The 25,271-nt window shown below is 41.5% G+C and overlaps 2 protein-coding genes across 2 annotated transcripts in view; one reads left to right on the forward strand and one right to left on the reverse strand.

Annotated features, from left to right (window-relative positions):
- Nucleotides 1–6,692, forward strand: part of LOC132392178 (uncharacterized) — a 68,576-nt gene extending 61,884 nt beyond the window's left edge. Inside the window, exon 5 of the mRNA XM_059966024.1 lies at nucleotides 6,644–6,692. Within this exon, the coding sequence (XP_059822007.1) occupies nucleotides 6,644–6,692 (49 nt within the window). The remainder of the gene's footprint in view (nucleotides 1–6,643) is intronic.
- A 922-nt stretch (nucleotides 6,693–7,614) lies between these two features.
- The window catches only part of LOC132392179 (NXPE family member 3-like), a 28,390-nt gene continuing 10,733 nt past the window's right edge, over nucleotides 7,615–25,271 (reverse strand). The window contains exons 4-7 of the mRNA XM_059966025.1: nucleotides 22,960–23,747; nucleotides 14,361–14,434; nucleotides 9,886–10,095; nucleotides 7,615–8,168 (exon numbers count right to left, since the gene is read on the reverse strand). Of these exons, the coding sequence (XP_059822008.1) occupies nucleotides 7,615–8,168; nucleotides 9,886–10,095; nucleotides 14,361–14,434; nucleotides 22,960–23,747 (1,626 nt within the window). The remainder of the gene's footprint in view (nucleotides 8,169–9,885; nucleotides 10,096–14,360; nucleotides 14,435–22,959; nucleotides 23,748–25,271) is intronic.

Here is a 25,271-nt window from a genome sequence, read left to right on the forward strand (position 1 = left end):
AGGCATGCTGTGGTGATAGGGGATTCATCAGTTTGGGCAGAGGTCGGCAACCTGCGGCTCCAGAGCCACATGCGGCTCTTTGATCTCTGTGATGCGGCTCCCCGTGGTTTGTTAGCTTTTGAAATGTAATTCAAAATTTGAAGATTATGGTGATCTTGTACAATATGAAAACTTTGCGGAGACACCGTTTCCTGGCACATCCGAACCGGCTCACAATTAGCCACCGTTCCGACTAAGGGAGATAGCCTACGGGGGTTTGTGAGTACGTGTCTTTTGGAGCATCCGCGCCCACGGGGACAGGTTGAGGGAGGCTTTAAAGCAAGGCTGTTTAGTTCGAATAAAGTTACCTTTGACTGCAGTCTTTATTTTAGCGCTGCGTGTAGCGCTACACCGCTACAACGTGTTTTTTATCGCTATTAATATACATCACAACTGCCAATGCCTGACACCCGCCAGTGCGCGCATTCTTTTAATTCTTCGATCCAAGGTAAGCTACCTATGTAGTAACCTTCAACCCAACGTCTTTTTTTCGGAGTTCAAAATGTTTTTGTTGCATGCAGAAATGTAATTTCGTTTTCTCTGCAGGAGTTCATCAATTTCAAAAATGCAACACATTATAGTTTGTTTATACATAGCATAAAGGCAAAAAAAAACCCGTTGTATGCAGTGTTATTTCATTTTGTGGCTCCCAGTGTTTTCTTTTCTGTGGGAAATGGGTCCATATTGGCTCTTTTAGTGGTAAACGTTGCCGACCCCTGAGTTTGGGGAATGAACAGGAAGTTCTATGGGTGAGAACGAGATTCCCGGATGGTATTGCCTCGCGGGTGCCAGGGTCTGGGACATCTCAGATCAAGTCCACAGCATTCTTAAGTAGGAAGGTGAACAGCCAGAGGTCATAGTCCATGAACATACCGATGACATGGGTAGGATGAGTGATGAGGTTCTGCATAGGGAGTTCTGGGATTTAAGGCTAAGTTAAAGAGTACGGCATCCAGGGTAGTGATCTCAGGATTGCTACCCATGCCACGTGCTTGTGAGACCAGAACTCGGAAGATTATTCATCTTAACATGCGGCTAAGGAGTTGGTGTAGGAGGGAGGGCATAAAACTCTTTGGGTCATTGGGCTCCCTTCTGGGGAAGGTGGGATCTGTACAAAAGGGATAGTTTGCACCTGAGCTGGAGGGGGACAAACATCATTGTGTAAAGGTTTGTTAACGCTGCATGGTGGGGTTTCAACTAGAATTGCAGGGGGATGGGCACAGAGTGCCAGAACAGTTTGTGAAGAGGTTATGGAGGCAGACGTTGGTATGACCGCAGACAACGTCAGAAATCAAAATGTTGAGCATAGTGCGACGAGTGTCCTGACCTGCATATATAACAATGTGAGAAGTGTCGAAGGAAAGGCCGATGAGTTCAGGGCATTGATCAACACCTGGAAGTACGACATTGTAGCCATTAGTGAGACTTGGATGCAGTGGGGGCAGGACTGGCTTCTCAGTATTCTGGGGTTCTGTTGTTTTAGATGTGACAGAGCAGGAGGGATTAAAGGAGGAGTGGTGGTGTTACTAGTCAAGGAAAATGTCACAGCTTTGCTCCATCAGGTCAGACTGGAGAACTTGACTAGTGAGGCATTATGAGTGGAACTAAGAAATATTAAAGTTATGACAAAGTAAATGGGGCTGTTACAGTGCTGGGGATTTAGAGGAACAAATTTGTAGAGAGATTGCAGACTGTTGCAAGAAACATAGGGTTGTTATAGTAGATGAGTTTAGTTTTCCATATTCTGACTGGGAATCCCATACTGGAAAAGGACTAGATGGGATAGAGACTCCTTCATCAGTACACAGATGTCTCGTGAAGAGAGTGTGCAATACTGGATCTGTTATTAAGGAATAAGACAGAGCAGGTAACAGAAGTTTGTGCAGTTTAACACTTTGCATTCAATGACCACAATACCATTAATTTCAATGTAAATATGCAAAAGCATAGATCTGGAGTGGGTTGAGATTCTAAATTGGAGAAAGGTCAATTTTGGTGGTATCAGAAATGAACTGGCAAGTGTCAATTGGGGCAGACTGTTTTCTGGCAAAGCTGTATGAAGAGAGTGAGAAGCCTTCAAAAGTGAAATTTTGAGAGTTCAAAGCTTTTATGTGCCTGTCAGAATAAAAGGTAAAGATAACACATGTAGGGAACCTTGGTTTGCAAGAGATTTTGAGGCCCTAGCTAAAAGAAAAAGGGAGGTGCACCGCATGATTAGCCAAGTAGGAACAAATGAGGTGCTTATGAAGTATAAGAAATGCAAGAGAGCACTTAAGAAAGAGAGCAGGAAAGCATGAAGTTGCTCCAGCAGACAAGGTGAAGATATGTTAAGACTAAAAGGGACAAAATTAGTCCTCTGGGAGACCAAAATGGTAATCCACGTGCAGAGCCAAAACAGATGGGGGAGATATTAAAAGAAATCTTTGCATTTGTGTTTACCAAGGCAATGGATACCGAGCCAATAAAAATGTGGCAAAGCGGCATCAACTTTATGGACCCAGTGCAGATTACAGAGGAGGAGGTGTTTAGAACCATAGAACATTACAGCACTGACCCTTTTTGGCTTTACCAAACCATCTTTCTGTCTAGTCCTACTGACCTGCACCTGGCCCATATCCCTCCATACACCTCTCATCCATGTACCTGTCCAAGTTTTTCTTAAATGTTAAAAGTGAGCCCACATTTAGCACTTCATCCGGCAGCTCTTTCCACACTCCCACCACTCTGTGTGAAGAAACCACTCCCCCAATGTTCCCTTTAAACTTTTCCCCCTTCACCCTTAACCCATGTCCTCTGTTTTTATTTTCTCCCCTTGCCTCAGTGGAAAAAGCCTGCTTGCATTCACTCTATCTATACCCATCATAATTTGATATACCTCTATCAAGTCTCCCCTCATTCTTCTACGCTCCAGGGAATAAAGTCCTAACCTAGTCAACATTCCTCTGTAACTCAGTTTCTCAAGTCCTGGTAACTTCCTTGAAACCTTTCTCTGCACTTTTTCAACCTTATTAATATCCTTCCTGTAATTCGGTGACCAAAACTGCACACAAAACTGCTACCCTGAGGCCTGGCAAGGTTTTCCCTTGGACCCTAAGGGAGTCAAGTGCAGAAATTTCTGGGAGAGATATTTAGCCTTAGCCGCAGGAGAGGTACCAGAGGACTGGAGGATAGCCAGTGGTGCTCCGCTGTTTAAAAACCAGGAGATGGTTATCACAGGAGAGCTCAACTTTAAATGCATGGATGGAAATTACAATGGACATTTACAAAATGGGGAAGATAACACTATCTGTTAATCATAAGTTGGAACAATTTGATTCATACTGGGAAAAATGGTTTAACTACATAACACCTCACACGCCTGATTTTATTCTCAGAAATCAATGAATATGTTGTTAAAAAAAAGATCACTCCCTACTTGTACATAGTTTTCTCCTTTTGCTTGTTCTTTCTTGTCTTTTCTATAAGTTTATACCTCAGATAAATATTATGTGGAGATTTGTCGCAAATATGATTATATGATATATATGTACAATATCTGAAATAACTTATGGAAATGTTTATTTGATGATGAACTTCAAAAAAAATTTTAAACAAAAATAAAAAATGTTTTAAAATAAACCAAGAAATTATAGGCAAATGAGCCTAACATCAGTTGTGGGAAGTTATTGGAAAGCATTCTAAAGGAATGGGTATATAAGTATGCGGATAGACATGGTGTGTCATATTTAACTAACCATATAGAGATTTTGAGGAAGTTACCAGTAAAGTGGATGAAGGCAAGCCATTGCATGTTTACATAGACTTTAGTAAGGCATTTGACAAAGTCCTTGTTGAAGTTGTATATATCATCAGTAAGGCCTAATCTGGAATATCATGTGCACTTTTGGTCACCATCTACAGGAAAGATGTAAATAAGATTGAACAAGTGCAGAGAAAATTTACAAAAATTTTGCTAGGTCTGGAGGACCTGAGTTATAAGGAAATATTGAATAGGTTAGAACTGCGTTCCTTAGGATGTAGGTTGAAAGAAGACTTGATGGAGGTTTACAAAATTATGGAGGGTGGAGGGGTGTAGACATGGTAAGGGCAAACAGGCTTTTATCATTGATGTTGGGTGGGCTTCCAACAGAGTTCATGGGTTAAGGGTGAAAGGTGAGAATTTTAAGGTGAACGTGAAAGAAAACTTTTTCTCTCAGAGATTTATGCGAGTGTGGTATAAGCTGCCAGCACACATGGTGCATGCAAGCTCAATTTCAACATTTAAGTGAAGTTTAGATGGAGACATGGATGGTACAGATATGGAGGGCTATGGCCCCAATGCAGGTGAATGGGAGTAAGCAGTTTAAATGGTTTTGGCATGGACTAGATGGGCTGTAGGGCTTGTTTCTATGCTGTACTTCTTCATGATGTTATGACTCTAATTCTATCTACATGTTGTAGGCAACAGTTTGGTCTAAATGCAAGATCTCACATCAATTCTGATGATATTTATCTACTGATATTTCCTGAGATGTACTAGTTGATTATTAAAAAGCTTATAATACATAACACAGAATTAAATAATAGTACCAATATAAATTTATCGTACTAAGTGAAACTGTGCTCCAAGAGTAAGGGCTGTCTCATTTGGGATTTCATCTTCAACAACGCACCCTCACTTGTCTAGAACTGAAAAATAATTAGCTCACAAATAGTCCTTCATAGTGACCCACACTTGTTTCCCAATGATGAGAGTGATGATACTTGTCGCATAGCTTTTCTACAGACTATCTTATATTCATGCAGATAATATAGAAAGTGGTGGTATTGTGGATAGTGGAGAAGTTTGCTGTCAGATATAGAACAATATCACAAACAGTAGAGGTCCCCAGTGAGACACCACTGGTCACTGAACTCCAGCTGGAATAAACCCATTGACTACTGCCCTGTCTTCTATGAGCAAGCAAATTATGAATTCAAACAACCAATTCTCCATATATTCTATTTATTTTAATCTTCTGGATGACCATCCCATGAGGGACTTGTCAAAAGCCTTACTAAATGCATATAAATAAAATCCACAACCTTAACTTCATCCTTCTTGAAAAATCCAATCAAGTTATTGAGACACAACTTAACCCACATAGGATCATGCTAACTGTCCCTAACCATGGTTTTCTAAATGCTCATAAATCCTACCTCTAAGAATCGTCTCCAGTAACTTCCCTACTACTGATCTGAGACTCACCAGTCCTTAGTCTCCAAGATTACCCCATTTCTCTTCTCAAATAATGGAACAACATTAGCTACTTGCCAGTGCCCTGGGACTTGTTCTGTAGCTAGGGAGGACACAAAGATATTGCTCAAGGCCCCTGCAATGTCATATCTTGCCTTTCTCAATAACATGGGGCATATTGTTATTCTTAAGAAGGCATATGGTGCATTGGCCTTCATCAATAGTGAGACTGAGTTTAAGAGCTGAGAAGTAATGTTGCAGCTATATAGGACCCTAGTCAGACCCCACTTGGAGTACTGTGCTCAGTTCTGGTCGCCTCACTACAGAACAACAGAGGATGAGAGATGACCTGATGGAGGTGCACAAGATAATGAGAGGCATTGATCATGTGTATAGTCAGAGGCTTTTCTTCAGGGCTGAAATGGCTAGCATGAGAGGGCATTTTTTAAGGTGCTTGGAAGTAGTTACAGAGGAGATGTCAGGTGTAAGTTTTCAACACAGAGAGTGGGAAGTGCGTGGAATGGGCTGCCAGTGGCAGTGGTGGAAGCAGAAACGTTAGGGTCTTTTAAGACCTGGATGGGTACATGGAGCTTAGAAAAATAGAGGGCTATAGGTAAGCCTAGATAGTTCTAGGGTAAGGACATATTCCGCACAGCTTTGTGGGCTGAAGGGCCTGTATTGTGCTGTAGGTTTTCTATGTTTCTATATCCTAACAAAACTGAGATGATTATCCATCTTGATTTTCTTTACAAGACCCAAAACTACCTCCTTCATCTCAAAGTTCTAGAAAATAAACACATGCTACATTGATCTCCCTATCCTCCACATCCTGATGGAAAATAGGAACTCACATGTATGCTGTGCCTCAACCTTTATCCTTGAGTGGTCCTGTCTGCTTCTTAGATATCCTCTTGTTCTTGATTGTACAGAATGCATAAAATGCCCTGGAATTCTCTTTAAACCTACTTGCCAAGTGCTTTCCATGGCCCCTCCTGGCTCTCCTAACTCCCTTCTTTCGTTCTCTTCTGGTTTCTTTCAAGTGCTCAAGGGTACCATTTGATTTTAGCTTCCTAAGCCTGAAACATTTCCTTTTTCTACTTAACAAAATTCAACACCTCTCTCAAGATCCAAGGTTCCCTTACCTTGCCATCCTTCTTACTGGAACTTATGCACTTGTCCTGTACTCTGTGCAGGTGGTCTTTAAACACTCTGCCAGATGGGACCTTGCCCAAAAACAGCTGTTCCCAATTAACTCCTTAGTTCCTGCCTAATCCCCTTGTAATTTTCTCCTGCTCCAATTAAATCCCTAGTCTCAGGACATCTGTACTTATCTATGGCGATCTTAAAGCTTAAGGAGTTTTGTAACTGGTAACTGCTCTCCCACTTAAGGTCCGTCACCTCGTCGGGCTTCTATGATCCAACACCAGATGTGCTTTGACCTCTTTCCTTGTTGGGCCTTCCTGGATGCACCTAATACATTCAGCCCTGTCAAAACCTCTTACACTAAAGATATCCCAGCCGATATGAGGTCGCACACTACAACAACCCTGTTGTTTCACATCTTTCCCTAATCTGCCTGCATATTTGATCCTCAATGTCCTGATGACTATTCAAAGGTAGGTAATATAATCTAGTAGTGTGATTGCATTTAGACTCAGTGGATGAGCCCTCCGTTACGAGTGCAGCTGTGATGTTGTCCCTCATTAATTGCACAACTGTCACCTCACCCATCTGCTTTTATTTTCTTTTATAAAACACCAAAACACTGGACCTTTACATATCCATTCTTATCCCTCACTCAACTAAGTTTCTTTAATGGCTAAAACAAAATAGTTCCATATACTGATCTAAAATCTAAGTTCATCACCTTCAGTCATAATACTCTTAGCATTAAAACAGAAACATTTCAATCAGTCTGTCCTATTGAGTCTATAAACTTGTTCCTGTCTGATCTTGCATGTCTAGCCATCTCTCTTCCTTTCAATCCCTTTGTCCTGCTACTCTGGTTTCCACCACTCTGTCAATCTACTCTGAATCCTCCCTAGTAGCAAACTAGTTCATTAGAATGTGTGAAAACCAAATAATTGCTGAGTCAGAAATCTGAAATTAAAACAGAAAACATTGGGAATGCACAGCAAAGCATTTTTATTTGATGATAAGTGGATAGCCAATGGAAACAATGCCTGCATATTGTATTGAGTTCCATACAGAATTCCCACTAATACTGGAACATGAAAGAACATAGGATTATTTATACATAACAAAACAGTTTGATTGTATCCAGTACATACTCCCTATCTGTGGAAAATTCAAAGATGATTTATCTTAAAGCAAACATTGATATATTCTTCAAATGTCTATCAACCTTTTTCAGATGGGCAGACAAATGAAAGAAATACATCCATTTCATTTTTTATAATAAGTTGATGAGGGTGTATGTTATGGGGCAGGTAGTGGGCTATGGTCATTTCCCATGCATCTACAAATGCTACATTCATGCCTGCAAATATCCTCCTCAATACTAAATCAAGCTGATAGGAAAACCAATCACTCTGGCGTAGACTGAAGGATGGTGTAAGGGCCCGTACATTAGCCGTCTTTATTACCACTACTGTATCTGGACTCCTGCCCAAAAGCAATAGGATTGACCTGCGGATGTACTGCAGCCTCCGAATGTACACTTCTATTGGATAAGAGGCAAAATGGACACATAAGGTAATTGCTATGACTGTATCTTTCCCTCCTCTAACTTCATCTATTTTATTTGAAGTGTACCGCAATAGCTGGCTCCAAATATTGTAGAATTGGATTGGGGGTCCATGAACACGAAATTCCACCATGATGTTGTGCTCTTTGTCCACAGCAAGGAGAGGGCCGGCAATTCCAGAAGAGCCAAGGTCAAATACTTTCAGACCTAAAAGGAATAAAATAAATGTAACTTGCTGGCCATCATTTAGTAAAATGTATACACATGTAAATGGACAACACACTTGATTTTCAGGCTTACAGCACCAAATAGAATAAATGACTTAACACCTTGTCAATGTAATTAAGGAGCTGAGAGATACTAACCTGGCATAGGATCCTTGCATTTGGTAGTAAGAGACATATAATAATGACAGCTCCCTCCCCTTCCTCAATCTCTTTGTCTCCATTTCTGGAGACAAACTATGAAGTGACATCTGTTATCAACCTACCAAATACAACAGCAGTCTTCACCATACCTCTTCCCACCCTATCTCTTGAAAAAAAAATGCTATGCCCTTTTCTTAATTCCTTTGCCTCCACCACATCTGTTCCCAGGACATCAGAGATGTTCGCCTTCTTCAAAGAACGAGGCTTCCCTGCCTCCACTATTGATGCTGACCTCACTTACATCTCCTCCATTTTCCAAACATCTGCACTGCCTCCATCTTCCCACTGCCTGAACAGTGATAGAGTTCCTCTTGCCTTTACCTATCACCCCATGAGACTTCACATTCAACACATCATCCTCCACAACTTCTGGCATCTCTAAACGGATCCTACTACTAAATATATCTTTACCTCCCCCCCCCCCCACACTTCTTTCCTCAGGGATCACTCCCTCCAAGGTCCCCTTGTCCATTCATCTCTCCCCACTAACCAGCCTCTTGTCACTTATCCCTATAAGCAGCCTAAGTGCTACACCTGCCCACTCACCTCCTCCCTCTCCTCCATTTGGCACCCAAACAGTCCTTCCTGGTGAGGCAACACTTCACTTTCAATTCTACTGTGGTTGTCTATTGTGTGCAATGCTCTCAGTTTGATCCCCTCTACATTGGTGAGATCAGTCGTAAACTGGGGACACATTGTCGAGCATCTCCACTCCATCTGCCAAAAGTGGAACTTAAAATGGCCAAACAATTTAATTCGATTCCCATTCCCATTTGGACACGTTGCCAAGATGAGGCCATTCTCAGAATGGAGGAGCAACATCTTACATTCCATTTGGGTAGCCTCCAACCTGATGGCATGATTATTGATATTTCCTTCTGGTAAAAAAACAAATTCCTCCTCCCTGCTTCCTCTTTTCCCCACTCTGGCCTTTTCTCACCTACTTATCACAAAAAACAGAAATAACATATATTAAAAAAGCGAGGTAGTGTTCAAGGGTTCAATGCCCATTTAGGAATTGGGTGGCAGAAGGAAAGAAGCTGTTCCTAAATAGCTGAGTTTGTGCCTTCAGGCTTCTGTACCCGCTTCCTGTTGGTAGCAGTGAGGTAAAGGGCATGGCCTGGGTGCTGGAGGGCCTTAAGGGCTGCCTCTCTGAGACTCTGCTCAGATCGTCACATGATATTTCAAAGGGAATTCAGAAGGAACTTCTTTGGCAACAGAGTTGTGAAAAATTAGAATGGGGAGTGATTCAAAAAGGTAGAAGATGCGTTGAATGAGGGACTGGACAAACAAATGAGGGTGAAGGGTGCAGAAGTTTCTGTTGATGGATTTTTGTGAGAGGACACAAGTATGAGTATTATCACCACAGTGAACCGATGAGCTGAATGGCCTGTATCTCTAGCATTTCCCATATAACCTGCCATATCAGAGACCAATCTCAAATATAACATATGCATTCAATGTATTATCCACCAAAATATGATAGTCAGATTAACCTGGAAGAAATCGAGTCAAGTATGTAAACCACTGGAGCATTGTGGAATCACCAATCAGATACATCTTCTTCCCTCGGAGACAGTCCGTAGTGTTTACAGCAGTGTCAAAACGACGGATTTTGCAGCTTGATGACATCCACTGGTTCTTGTAATAAAAGCCAGATGGTGATATCATTGGTTTTCCCCGGACACATTTACCAGGAACTGCAGCTAAGAATAAAGTGAACAGAAGTACAGACACTGCGGTGTAATGTACATTGGACTAGTAATGCAACCATAATTGGTTAGTCACAGTTTCAATGGCAGTGACATCTTCCAAGAAGTTTATTTAGCAGTTACCACGAAGTTTGGTTTTATTCATTGACTGGTGGTGGGATTCTCTGTGCGGGTAGTATTTATTGCTCACCCATCTTTCACTTGAGATGTTGGTGAAGACCTAGTGATGACACCAAGCTCTTCTTCCATCACTTGCATCTCTGGGCCTACTTCTTGGGCAAGGATTCCCCACCCCTTTCTCCTTCTTCAACCCACTTCCTTCTCTTAGACGTTCCACTTTGGCCTTAGGCACACTTGATTTCCATCTCTAACTGTGTACGTGACATCATCCATCTTGACTATACAACTCCATTCACCTACTCAAACCTCATCCCTTCTGAATGTACTGCCCTTCACTCCCCTCACCACTGGAGAGCTCCCATCTACTGCCATCACAGCTCCCATATCCCGCATTGCCCATGTCTACCTCCTATTCAAGATTCACAAACCTAACTGCCCTGATAAGCCCTTTGACTTTGTCTACTCCAACCCCATTGAACTTGTGTCCACATACATTGATTCCATTTTCTTTCCCTTGGTTCAGTCCCTCCCACCTACATCTGAGACACTTCACATATTCTTGATCAGTTCCATGTCCCTGACCATATTATTTTCAATATAGCTGTCCAATCCCCATTCACTTCCATTCCCCATTAGGAAGGCTCCTAAACTCACTGCTTCCTTCTGAAAAACAGACCTAATCAGTTTTCCTCCAATACCGCCCTCCTCCATTTGGAGGAACTTGCACTTACCCTCAATAATCTCTCTTTTGGCTCCTCTCACTTTCTCTAAGCCAGCTATGCCTGCCTTTTTGTCAGCTACCTGGACCAGTCCATGTTCCAAGTCTACACCAGCAATGTTCCCCAACTCAATCTGTACTACATTGATGACTGCATTGGTGCTGATCTAATGAATTTCATCATATTTGCCTCCAACGTCCACACTGCCTTTAAATGTCCATCTCTGACTCCTTTTCCCTCTTTTTTGATCTCTCAGTTTCCACTTCTGGAGACAAATTATCTATTATACAAATCACTGACACTCACATTTATCTTGACTGAACCTCTTTCCACCCTATTACTTGTAAAAATACTGTTCTTTTCTCTCAGTTCCTCTGACTCCTCCACATCTGCTCTCAGATGAGGCTTTCCATTCTAGGACATCAAGATTTGCCTGTTTTTCAGAAAATGGTCTTCCCTTCCACCACTATCAATGCTACATTCACACATTCTCCCATTTCCACACATCTGTTCTTACCTCTTCCAGCTAGTCATAACAGAGATAGGGATCCCCTTGTCCCTGCCTAACACCCCATGAGCCTCTGCATCCAAAACACCATTCTCTGTAACTTCTGACATCTCCAACAGGTCCTCCGTCATGCACAACTCTCCTTCCCTCCCTGCCCACTTTCTGCAGTGATTGCTCTCTGTATGAGTTCATTGTTCACTCAACCCATCCCCACAGATCCCTCTTCTGGTGCTTACATGAGAAATGTCAAACCTGCCTTGTACCTCTTCTCTCACCACCAAGGCTCTAAAGAATCCATCCAGGTGAGATGACATTTCACCTGCAAGAATGTCCCCCAAGGCATTCTACTATTATGTGAAGAGCAAGAAGATAAATGTGAGAGCATAGGACCTATCAAGTGTGACAGTGGGAAAGTGTGTATGGAACCAGAGGAAACAGCAGAGGCACATAAAGAATACTTTACTTCAGGATTCACTATGGAAACGGATCTTAGTGATTGTAGTGATGACTTGCAGCGGACTGAAAAGCTTGAACATGTAGGTATTAAGGAAGAGGATGTGCTGCAGCTTTTAGAAAGCAGAAAGTTGAATAAGTCACCGGGACTGGACAAAATATACCCCAGGCTACTATGGGGGGTGAGGGAGGAGATTGCTGAGCCTCTGCTGATGATCCTTGCACCATCAATGGGGACGGGAGATGTTCCAGAGGATTGGAGGGTTGTGGATGTTGTTCCTTTATTCAAGAAAGGGAGTAGAGATAGCGCTGGAAATTATAGACCAGTGAGTCTTATCTCAGTGGTTGGTCAGTTGATGGAGAACAACCTGAGAGACAGGATTTATGACCATTTGGTGAGGTATAATATGATTAGGAGTAGTCATCATAGCTTTGTCAAGGGCAGGTTGTGCCTTACAGGCCTGATTGAATTTTTTGAGGATGTGACTAAACATATTAATGAAGGAAGAGCAGTAGATGTAGTGTATATGGATTTCAGCAAGGCATTTGATAAGGTACCCCATGCAAGGCTTATTGAGAAAGTAAGGAGGCATGGGATCTAAGGGGACATTGATTTGTGGATTCAGAACTGGCTTGCTCACAGAAGGCAAAGTGTGGTTGTAGATGGGTCATATTCTGCATGGAGGTCAGTCACCAGTGGAGTGCCTCAGGGATCTGTTCTGAGACACTTATTCTCTGTGATTTTTATAAATAACCTGGATGAGGAAGTGGAGGGATGGGTTAGTAAGTTTGCTGATGACACAAAAGTTGGTGGTGTTGTGGATAGTGTGGAGGGCTATCAGAGGTTACAGCTGGACAATGATGGGATGCAAAACTGGACTGAGAAGTGGCAGATGGAGTTCAATCCAGATACGTGTGAAGTGGTTCATTCTGGTAGGCCAAGTATGATGGCAGAATATAGAATTAATGGTAAGACTCTTGGCAGTGCGGAGGATCAGAGGGATCTTGGGGTCCAAGTCCATAGAACACTCAAAGCAGCTGCGCAGGTTGAATCTGTGGTTAAGAAGGCGTATGGTACATTGGCCTTCATAAATCGTGGGTCTGAGTTTAGGAGCCGAGAGGTAATGTTGCAGCTATATAGGACCCTAGTCAGACCCCACTTAGAGTACTGTGCTCAGTTCTGGTCGCCTCACTACAGGAAGGATGTGGATGCCATAGAAAGGGTGCAGAGGAGATTTACAAGGATGTTGCCTGGATTGGGGAGCATGCCTTATGAGAATAGGTTGAGTGAACTCAGCCTTTTCTCCCTGGAGTGACAGAGGATGAGAGGTGACCTGATAGAGGTGTACAAGATGATGAGAGGCATTGAACGTATGGATAGTCAGAGGTTTTTTCCCAGGACTGAAATGGTTGCCAGTAGAGGACACAGGTTTAAGGTGCTGCAGAGTAGGTACAGAGGAAATGTCAGGGGTAAGTTTTTTACTCAGAGAGTGGTGAGTGCGTGGAATGGGCTGCCGGCAATGGTTGTGGAGGCAGATATGATAAGGTCTTTTAAGAGACTTTTAGATAGAAACATGGAGCTTAGTAAAATAGAGGGCTATATGTAAGCCTAGTAATTTCTGAGGTAGCGACATGTTTGGCACAACTTTGTGGGCTGAAGGGCCTGTATTATGCTGTAGGGTTTCTATGTTTCTAATGTCAGGGATTATCTATGGTAACAGGTGCTCCTGGTGCAGCCTCCTCTACGTTGGTGAGACCTGACATAAACTGGGGCACCATTACATCTCTTTGCTCTGTCCACCACAAAAGGCAGCCATCCACTTCAGTTTGGACTCCCATTCCCATTCTGACATGACTGTCATGAGGAACCCAACACAGGGTGCAGGAGCATTTCCTCATATTCTGTCTGGGTAGCCTCCAAGCTGATATTTCCTTCCTCTTGAATTCAATATTTGGATTTGCAAAATGCTTGATTTTGTCAAAGTGATCAGGTCAAGTCAATAGAAGTGACATTTAAGCTTGCTGTAGAGCACGGAGATGGTCTACATCCATCCATCTCTCACCCTCTTTGTAGCTGCAACAAAGGTTGGGGAAATCTGGCTCTAAATACACAGAGCATAATGTTACATCCTGGAGTCCAATGAGAAATCAAACCAATCCATCATAAATAATACTAAGTAAAATTCGTAAAATACACCCTCATAACCATGTCTTTAATATAATTCATGTTGCTGAATGGTTTGTATAGAACAGAAATTTTGCCTCAGTTTAAATCCTATGTGAATTCATAAATATATTTGGCTGAATAATTTTTAAATGCCTTAATCAAGCTGAACATAAAATGCTAAAAGAATTCAGGAAATAACTACATGGATATTTATATTTTGTTTGGAATGGCTGAGGACTTGTAGTTCTTACCAAAGTATTAACTTAATAGTAATGAATAAAAATAATCTTACGTGCCTGAGGTGAAGGTTTTACAGTTACATAATCTCTGGTACTGGGAAGTAAAGGCTTCTTGAGATTGACTTTACTGTAAATGGAAAAATTTCATAGAATAAGTCATTGCATCAATACGTAAAGGGAATGCTTACTAGATATAGCTCAAAAACATGTTTGACTATTCTCTTACTTTAATCTGCAGTGACACTAACAAGGTAGTTGAGGGTTTCTTGTACATCCCCCATAATGAACAACACAGGTCTCATGATTCACATTGTGTTGCTTTTAACAGCAATTGTCTAATTTCATGAACTTATCAGGAGATCCAGGTAAATGTCAGTGTTGTAGATGGCACAAGTTCAGCACACCAAAAGATGGTGAGTTCCAATCTTTAGGCAAGCAAGTATTCACCATGAACCCAGTGCAGTTACAAAATGTCCTCACACTAGAATGCCACAGGTGTGTGTTCTTGTTATCATAGAAACATAGAAAATAGGTGCAGGAGTGGGCCATTCGGCCCTTTGAGCCTGCACCCCCATTCAGTATGATCATGTCTGATCATCCAACTCAGAACCCTGTACCTGCTTTCTCTCCATACTCTCTGATCCCTTTAGCCACAAGGACCATATCTAACTTCCTCTTAAATGTAGCCAATGTTTCCTGTGGCAGAGAATTCCACAGATTCACCACTCGTTGTGTGAAGAAGTTTTTCCTCATCTCGGTCCTAAAAGGCTTCCCCTTTATCCTTAAACTGTGACCCCTCATTCTGGACTCCCCCAACATGCGAAACAATCTTCCTGCATCTAGCCTGTCCAATCCCTTTACAATTTTATATGTTTCAATAAGATCTCCCCTCAATCTTCTAAATTCCAGCGAGTATAAGCCTAGTCGATCCAATCTTTCTTCAGATGAAAGTCCTGCCATCCCAGGAATCAATCTGGTGAACCTTCTTTGTACTCCCTCTATGGCAAGAATGTGTTTGCTCAGATTAGGGGACCAAAACTGCAGACAATACTCCAGCTGTGGTCTCACCAAGGCCTTGTACAACTGCAGTAGAACCTCCCTGCTCCTGTACTCAAATCCTTTTGCTATGAATGCCAACATACCATTTGCCTTTTTCACCGCCTGCTGTACCTGCATGCCCACTTTCAATGATTGGTGTACAATGACACCCAGGTCTCGTTGCACCTCCCCTTTTCCTAATCGGCCACGATTCAGATAACAATCTGTTTTCCTGTTCTTGCAACCGAAGTGGATAACCTCACATTTATCCACATTAAATTGCATCTGCCATGAATTTGCCCACTCACCTAACCTATCCTAGTCACCCTGCATCCTCTTAGCATCCTCCTCACAGCTAACACTGCCGTCCAGCTTTGTGTCATCCACAAACTTGGAGATACTGCATTTAATTCCCTCGTCTAAATCATTAATATATATTGTAAACAACTGAGGTCCCAGCACTGAGCCTTGCGGTAACCCACTAGTCACCGCCTGTCAATCTGAAAAGGTCCCGTTTACTCCCACTCTTTGCTTCCTGTTTGCAAACCAATTCTCTATCCACATGAATACCATTCCCCCAATACCGTATGCTTTAAGTTTGCACACTAATCTCCTGTGTGGGACCTTGTCAAAAGCCTTTTGAAAATCTAAATATACCGCATCTACTGGTTCTCCCCTATCCACTCTACTAGTTACTTCCTCAAAAACTTTTATAAGATTCATCAGACATAATTTTCCTTTCACAAATCCATGCTGTCTTTGTCCGATGATTTCACCTCTTTCCAAATGTACTGTTACCTAATCTTTGATAACCGACTCTAGCATTTTCCCCACCACCGATGTCAGGCTAATCTGTCTATAATTCCCTGGTTTCTTTCTCCCTCCTTTTTTAAAAAGTGTGGTTACATTAGCCACTCTCCAATCCTCAGGAACTAATCCAGAATCTAAGGAGTTTTGAAGAATTATCACTAATGCATCCACTATTTCTTGGGCTACTTCCTTAAGCATTCTGGGATGCAGACCATCTGGCCCTGGGGATTTATCTGCCTTTAATCCCTTCAATTTACCTTACACCACTTTCCTACTAACATGTATTTCCCTCAGTTCCTCTATCTCACTAGACCCTCAGTTCCCTACTATTTCTGGAAGATTATTTATGTCCTCCTTAGTGAAGACAGAACCAAAGTAGTTATTCATTTGGTCTGCTACGTCCTTGTTTCCCATGATCAATTCACCAGTTTCTGACTGTAAGGGACCTACATTTGTCTTAACCAATCTTTTTCTTTTCACATATCTATAAAAGCTTTTACAGTCAGTTTTTATGTTCCCTGCCAGCTTTCTCTCATAATCTTTTTTTCCCTTTCCTAATTAAGCCCTTTGTCCTCCTCTGCTGGACCCTGAATTTCTCCCAGTCCTCAGGTGTGCCACTTTTTCTAGCTAATTTGTATGTTTTTTCCTTGGAATTGATACTAACCCTAATTTTTCTTGTCAGCCACAGGTGCACTATCTTCCCTGGTTTATTCTTTTGCCAAACTGGGATGAACACTTGTTGTAGTTCATCCAAGTGATCTTTAAATGCTTGCCATTGCATATCGACCATCAACACTTTACGTATCATTTGCCAGTCTATCTTAGCTAATACCTCATACCTCAAACCTTTAAAGGTCTCATACCTTTAAAGTTACCCTTCTTTAAGTTCAGAACCTTTGTTTCTGAATTAACTATGTCACTCACCATCTTAATGAAGAATTCCACCATATTATGGTCACTCTTACCCAAGGTTGCTAACAAGATTGCTAACTAATCCTTCCTCATTGCTCAATAGCCAATCTAGAATAACCAGCTCTCTAGTTGTTTCCTTGACATGTTGGTTCAGAAAATCATCCCGTATGCATTCCAAGAAATCCTCTTCCTCAGTACCCTTACCAATTTGGTTCATCCAATCTATGTCTGGATTGAAGTCACCCATTATAACTACTGTTCCTTTATTGTATGCATTTCTAATTTCCAGTTTAATGCCATCCCCCACCTCACTACTACTGTTATCAAAACAAGCTATATCTATACGGGCTACTTGAAAGACTTATTCAGTAAATTCCCTATCTATGCTTTAGCCACCAGCTCAGCAATATTTTCACTTTAATTATACTGTATATTCAAATTCCTTTTGACATTTTTGTACCATTACTCTTTTAGGCAGTGCATTAAAGCCATTCTGCAGGTAAATATTTTTCTCAAGGTATTTGTGGCCTTTTTGCCAGTTGTTTTGAACCTTCACATTCCATTGCCAATTCCTCAACAAAGGCAAACTTTTCTTCTCATTTAATCTGTAAAATGCTTATTTTTCTATCATCTCTACTAATTCTTAGCTGCACCCTCTCCTGTCACTATCTCTCTGGGTACCTAATGTGGCTCACATGGCTTTGGAGCAGCAAACCCTTGAGCCCAGAATTGGACTCGGTTCTTCAATTGAGGCCAAAATCATAATTTATGAAAATATTAGTTGAACTTCTTTTATTTTTATGCCTAGGATTATCTTTGTCCATTGAACATTTTTCTCAACGTGACCTGCCACTTTTAGATTCTAAGTCCAGTTAATGGGCCGACAGTTAAATGGGGCAGACCCTTATTTGGGACAACTCTTAAAGAACAAAAATTAACCAAGAAAGTAGCTGGGATTCCCTTTGTTTATTTGGGACACTCTGCCACTTAACTGGGACAGGAAATTGTTGCTGAACAGGTTCCAACTAGTGTCAGTTGTGTGCACTTGTTCACCGTTACACCATACTTAGTGTGAACAGTTTTCAAATAGCATCAGTTGCGAATGCTTGTGTTATGTTATGCATTTGTGCTGATGTAAACCAATTCTAAAAGCAGTGATTTTTGATACTTCTGCCTTTTAAAAAAAATTAAGATCCTTGCCAAGGTGCAGAAAGGCAATCCACTATCCACTATCCACACTAGGTATCTGTGCTGATTTTGTTCATTTATGGTCAATCAAAAGAAAACAGCAGCATACACTGGATGAATTCCTCTGTCAATAATTGTTAGGAACTGATACAGTATAGTTTCATTGTGTAGTAGTGTTAGTAGCATTCTAATTTGTTCTATATATTTTTAAAATATATACTTGTTACTCAGTTATACCTTTTCAAATATTTCCATGAAATGTCAGCAAATTAACTATATAACCAAATCCATTGTATAAGCAAGGATCTGGCTTTTCCTGTGGATTTCTAAAATTGTACCACATTCCATAAATATAATCTCTTTCAATACTTATTTCCAATGTACAATTACCTGCATGAAGTTTTATCAACTTTGTTCCTGCAATTTCACTTAATCATTTTCTATTGTTGTTCCCTTGTGTTCTCTTTAATTACTGTTACTGTTTGCACTTACTGTTTACTGTATGCAATTCACAAATGCAGTATAATCATGCTCACTCCCTCTATGAACAACATTACATACAACTTAAGACGACAATAATCAGCAACATATGGTGTCCTTCAGACTTGCAGCTGGATGAATTGCTGAAAGTTAATCCGGTTAAAAAGTAAATTTATCGATTACCTCCTTCATAGTCAAACCTCGCTCACTTCCACAGCCTCCAGGCACATCTTCCCACTTTTACCTCTAATCAGTCCTACCTTCACTCCTGTCATCCTTTTGTTCTTCACATAATTGAAGAATACCTTGGGGTTTTCCTATACCCTACTAGCCAAGGCCTTCTCATGCCCCCTTCTTGCTCTTCTCTGCCCCTTCTTAAGCTCCTTTCTTGCTACCCTATATTCCTCAATAGACCCATCTGATCCTAGCTTCCTTAACCTCATGTATGCTGCCTTCTTCCACCTGACTAGATTTTCCACTTCACTTGTCACCCGTGGTTCCTTCACCCTACCATTCTTTATCTTTCTCACTGGGACAAATTTATCCCTAACATTCTGCAAAAGATCCTTAAACATCGACCACATGTCCATAGTACATTTCCCTGCAAAAATATCATCCCAGTTCACACCCGCAAGTTCTAGCCTTATAGCCTCATATTTTGCCCTTCCCCAATTAAAAATTTTCCTGTCCTCTCTGATTCTATGCATCAGCATTCAAATGTATCCAAGAAGTTAGGATCACTGCAGCCTGGGACAGCTTATGGCAAGTAATGACCTTTTGTTGATATATGCTGTGTGTTTGGATTTGAAACACTGTTTCAAATGGCCAGTGTTGCCTGTCCAGTTGGACTAAATAAAGTTGTAAGCTGTGTAGTGGTGTTTGTATTAAGAGTTTGATCACTTGGTTCAGTTGAAAAGTTGAAGAATTGAATTGCTTCCATTGTTGAAAAGCTGAATTGAATTTGATGTTGTTTTGTCTGGTTTGCACACTTGGAAAACAACATGAGTCCAGCTGGAAGCAGTGTCCTTGAAGCCAAGACTAAGAGAAATTAAACAAACCCGCGATGTTGAAGGTCAATTTGTTGGAGGAAATGAGAATATTTACAAAGCCTCAGGACAGGCTGTGACCATGTATAAGATTGAATTCAGCACACCTGAAGTGTGTGCAGCATATAACCATGCATCTGACACCACATTTGTACACATTCAAATGGAGGCTGATTTAGCTGAGTGAGACACAAGACAGCAAATATTGAGAGATAAGCACTCTCTGGAAGAACAGGTGGAACAGCTTTAAAGAAATATGGAGCAGCTTAAGTTGCAAGAAGAAATAGCAGCCAAGATGGCCAAAGTGCTAAGGGCTTCAAGTGCTAAACATTCTCCAGCAGAACAGCTCTATGGTGAGAATCCCTATATTGACATGGAGCAGAAAAAGGCCAACTTACTTGATACTAATGCGGATACATCTGAAGAACAAATGTCTATGAGTCATGAGTTTGAGTCCCAAAGGGTAGTTCAGTGTGTTCACACTCAGCCTGCAGCAAGGAGATGCTCTGAACCTAAGCCATGTCCAATAACACAAGGTGCTTTGAGGGCATTGATTTACAGTGTGAAGACACTTGCGTTTGAGATGATAAAGGTCTAATTCCCACACTGGAGGTCATAAGAACCCGAAAGGAAATAACAAGTTTTATGATACAACATATTGCATTCATTTATCATCCATTTATGAGGGCTTTCAAGAATAGCATTGAAGGCAAGTCTGATAATTATGGTGACTATTTCTATTTTCTCCAACAGTCCACTGGAGGTCATCCTGGAAAACTTGTCTGAAGTTGCCAAGGATTTGTAGGGAAAGGTCAACTAAGGCGGCAGGCAGGTGGGTCTCCGGCTCAGCAGTAAACCCGATGACTAGATGAAGTGAGGGTCATGAGTGGAGAGCCAGGGTAACAAGATGAGAGGAGTGTTGGGTCAGTCAATCAGGAGGTATTGGGTGGACTCAGGATGCTCTCCAATGTCTGCAGGAGCTCATACTAATGTGCAGGAACAAAGGACTGGAGGGAGCTTAACGTTTAGAACGTCCCTTGTCCCTTCCTGGTGGTTCAATCTTCCTAGATGCAGGAGGCATTTGATGCATGGGTGATTGGGAGTACCGCAGTAAATGCTCAATTTGTTTCTCTGCCGATGCTCACACTGTTGGTGGTTGGGGGGGGGGGGGGGGCAGGTAAGGGTTAAGGGAGCTCTCCCTAACTACCTGGTTTCTGGAGGCTTTGGTAAAGAAGGTCCTGCAGCCTGAAATGGTTCTGGGAATGGAACTGAGATTCTAGCTGATTATCTGCAGAGTTGCTTCATAAGACACTTGTCAATTAGAAGAGGCAGAGTGATGAGGCTTTTGATGTTAGTGGGCATTTCTTGGGTAGTAAGATTTTCTTTCAAGTGCTCTGAGAGGCCGTAATGGTAGTCTGCCAGCATCGCTTCTGCATTCCAGCCGCACTCTGCCACGAGGTTCCTAAATTCCACAGAACTGAGCATGAGCATTGGTGCATGCGAAGCATCCAACCAGTACCTCATGGATGGTTGAGAATCCAGCGCATCTCAGGTTGTGAAATCTTCACATTCATTGCGAACGGGGGTTTTATTGTCCCAATTCACAGCAGTGCAGGTCAGAGCTCACCTAATCATGAGAGAAACACAAGGGCAGTCTTGGCTCAGTCTGTAACATACAGAGAAAGCTGGAGCTTGAAATGCAGGGTCAGCTGGGACAGGAAGTCGCAGCTTGGCATTGGGGATCAGCTGAAATGTTCAGGCACCGGAATCAGGGAGGAGGTTGAGTGTCGTGGGATTGTTATACTGAAATGGAGAAATATAGTGTTAATAGCTTCCTGCTGCTTCAGGATTGCGTGTGCCTGTCAACAGATTACTTTCTTTAGGATAGCAAGCTCTGCAGGTCAATCACTGGTTCACTCATCTGTCACGAAATATACAGGAGGATTGACCGAAATGCAGAGCAGCAGAGATGACCTAGCAGTGGGCGATAACTTTTCCTGCAAAATAACAAGCTATGAGGGGCCACAAAACAAGAGGGAACCCATACTTAACACAACAAAGCAACAAGGTTACAGTGACTAGGAGCAGCTGGTTGTGACTGGCTGATTCGATGGGTGAATAAGGACTGTGGATGAGAGCTGGGTTTAAATAGGCTGCAGGTGATGAGTTGGAAATGTGTAGCAGGTGACTCCTGTTAGCTGGGTGGTGACTTGGAGATGCAGGCTTTCATCGAGGTTAAATCTTTGAGAATCAATTAGTCAGAGTCATAGAAAAGTACAGCACAGAAACAGGCCCTTTGGCCCATCTGGCCTATGCTGAGCCATTTAAACTCTCTACTTCCTTTGACCTGCACTGGGACCACAGTCCTCCATATCTCTACCTTCCATGTATCTATCCAAGCTTCTCTTAAACGTTGAAATCAAGCTTGCATGCAATACTTGCACTGACAACTTGTTCCACATTCTCATGACCTTCTGAGAGAAGGTCCCCTTAAATTTTCACCTTTCACCCTTAACCCATGATCTCTAGTCATTATCCCACCCAACCTCAGTGAAAAAAGCCTGCTAGCATTTATCCTAACTATTACCCTATAATTTTATATATCCCTATCAAATTTCCAAACGTTCCAAGAAGTAAAGTGCTAAGCTATTCAATCTTTCCATATAACTTAGATCCTTTACACTCGGCAACATTCTTGTAAATTTTCTCTGTACTCTTTCAATCTTATTTACATCTTTCCTATAGGTAGGTGACCAAAATTGCAAATGTACTCCAAATTAGGCCTCACTAACATCTTATACAACTTTAACATAGCATCAATACTTTGTACTCAATACTACAATTTTTGAAGACCAATGTACCAAAAGCTTATCTTACAGCCCCATCAACCTGTGACAGCACTTCCAAAGAACTATTGACGTGTATTCCCAGATCCCTTTGTTCTACTGTACACCTCAGTGCTCTACCCTTCTCTGTGCAAGACTTACCCTCGATGGTCATATCAAAGTGCAACATCTTGTACTTGTCTGCATTAAATTACATTTGCCATTTTCAGCACATTTATCCACTGATCCAGATTATACACGACCAAAAAGAAAAATTGTCAGCATAGCAATCTTGCTACAGTTTTACTAAATCAAGAAACTAAGTTATAATTGAAAGGAAATAAATAACATACCTTTGAAAAAATTTAATATCTTCCCCTTTCACATTCAGTTTTGCATATCCTGCTCTGTCATAGTTGACACGAGAAGAGCAGGAAAGCTTTTCTGGTTTATAACAGAACCAAGGCTCTCCAGTCCTGAGGTCAGTAAAGTTACAAAGTGGTTTAGTCTGAGGTAAAAATGCATTGCATATTGTAGTCTCTGAAATAGCCCCATATTTGAAGTGACTTCTCAAAAGCACTCTAAATGGCTGTTCTTCACGAAGTCTCCAAAGTACCTGGATCCCTTCACTGGGATGAACCAGTGAAACAGACACTTGGACTTTTCCTGGCCAGAATAAAGTAAAATTGATGTGGTAAGTTCCATTTTGGTGATCTATAACCGTTCCTGCTGAACCGGCTTTCAACTCTGGAGTGTGGATCCGGGCTTGGAGATAGTCACCCCCATATTGCTTCGGATTTCCTTCAAAATCGTACATACGCACCATCACTTGCAGCTGATCTCCAACATAGAAATTCTTTCCAGAATTCAAAATAACAAAATGTGTAAGTGATGGGTTGCTGCTTTTCCGGAAAGGCACACTGGAGTTCGAAGGCTTTGGCCACTCAATCATTTTCAATACAGCTGCACCTTCTGATCTTTCCTCAGGGGTAAAGCTGTGACTCTGGTAGCCGTACTGCAACAGCTTGTGTGTCCAATCAGGCTTCAGCACTTCCATGTATTGCTGTATTATAGAATAATTCTTTCGAGGTGGATACCTGCTCCATTGGGAGTCTGATTGAGAAAGTGAATGTATATCTGACTGTGGAAAGAAAAATAATTCAGTATTGAATATTTTATGTTGGCATCTGAGATTAGGGAGTAAGTTTGTTCCTAGGAGATTTAACTGTCAACCACAAGGGAATTCAGAGAGACTATCCAGAGAAATGAATCCCACTGTCTTCTTGATGAAGTCACATTGAGACCAGAGAAGAACAGGGTTACTGAAGTTGTGCCTTCCTTTGAGGATTGAAGCATCCATAAGAAACACCCATCTCAAGTAATGTGGCACTTCTGAAAATTTATCAGACTGAAGGTGCCCCAGAGTGAGTTCCTGTCTGGGTAAAGGTATTACAGAATTCCAGAGTTGGTGAGAGAAAAGAAAACAATCTACACAGTGCTTCTATACCTGATCACTGCTCAATAACTTCTGTTGTATGGCAAAAGTAAAAAAACAACAGGGTGGGGCTTTATGATGACACCACGTTACTGGTCAAGTGACCTGAAAGTATAGTCAAGGTTACAATTGTGTTATTTAAGAGATTTAAAACTGGATAATCTTAGGACAATAAAATTAGCTCACTTGCCCTTAGTTGCTAAACCAAAGGACATGGGGACCATGAATCAAAATGCCTGCTTCCCACTAATGCTTCAACGCTCAGCAGGAAGACGTATCCTCACTACCCAGATCCCAATGAGACATTGAAATGCCTATATTTGAAATATAATTAAAAAGGAATGCGGTAAAAGGGCATGACATTCTCATACATCTCTTGGTAGATGCTCCAAAAGAGCATCTGGGACCTCTCCCTGCTCTCATAAACCACCAAGGTGAACAGGGAGAAACATAGCTCCTGGTCATAATGGCTACAACAGAACTGTGAACAATCTGATCCTTTCCTCTTGGATCTGATGTTATAAAGAAAAGCTTTTAAATATTGTTCCTTCATGCTCAGTTTACTCAATCGATTTTTCAGAATACCATTTTACACACCTTGATGAGCTGAAAGTTTATAATTACCACAAGCAGTGTCAGCGATACCAGAAACATGTAAAGGAGCTGCTTGGAATTGAAGTAAAGAGGCACTTTGATTTTACATTGGTCATTCATATTGGAAGGTTGCTGTGCTCCCTTGCCCATCGGTCTGTTTAAAACTTCCTTTCAGCAAATCTGAAATTTAAATGATTCAAATAAATCTAAGGCAAACAATTTCAACCTGACGGCTTTGACGTCAAATTAAGTTTATTATCAAAGTACATGCATGCCCCCATATACTACCTTGTGATTCATTTTCTTGCAGGCATTTAAAGGAAAACAAAGAAATACATTCGAATTTATGGAAAACTATACATAAACAAAGACTGACAACAACCAATGGGCAAAAGAAGACAAATTGTGCAAATAAAAAACTATAAAACTATAATACTGAGAACGTGAGGAGTAGTGTCCTTGAAAGTGAGTCGGTAGGTTGTCAAATCAGTTCAGCATTGAGGTGAATGAAGATATCCACAGTGGTTCAGGAGCCTGATGGTTGTAGGCCAATAACTGTTCCTGAACTTGGTGGTA

This window comes from Hypanus sabinus, chromosome 4, assembly GCF_030144855.1.
Source record: "Hypanus sabinus isolate sHypSab1 chromosome 4, sHypSab1.hap1, whole genome shotgun sequence".
Taxonomy (NCBI): Eukaryota; Metazoa; Chordata; class Chondrichthyes; order Myliobatiformes; family Dasyatidae; genus Hypanus; species Hypanus sabinus.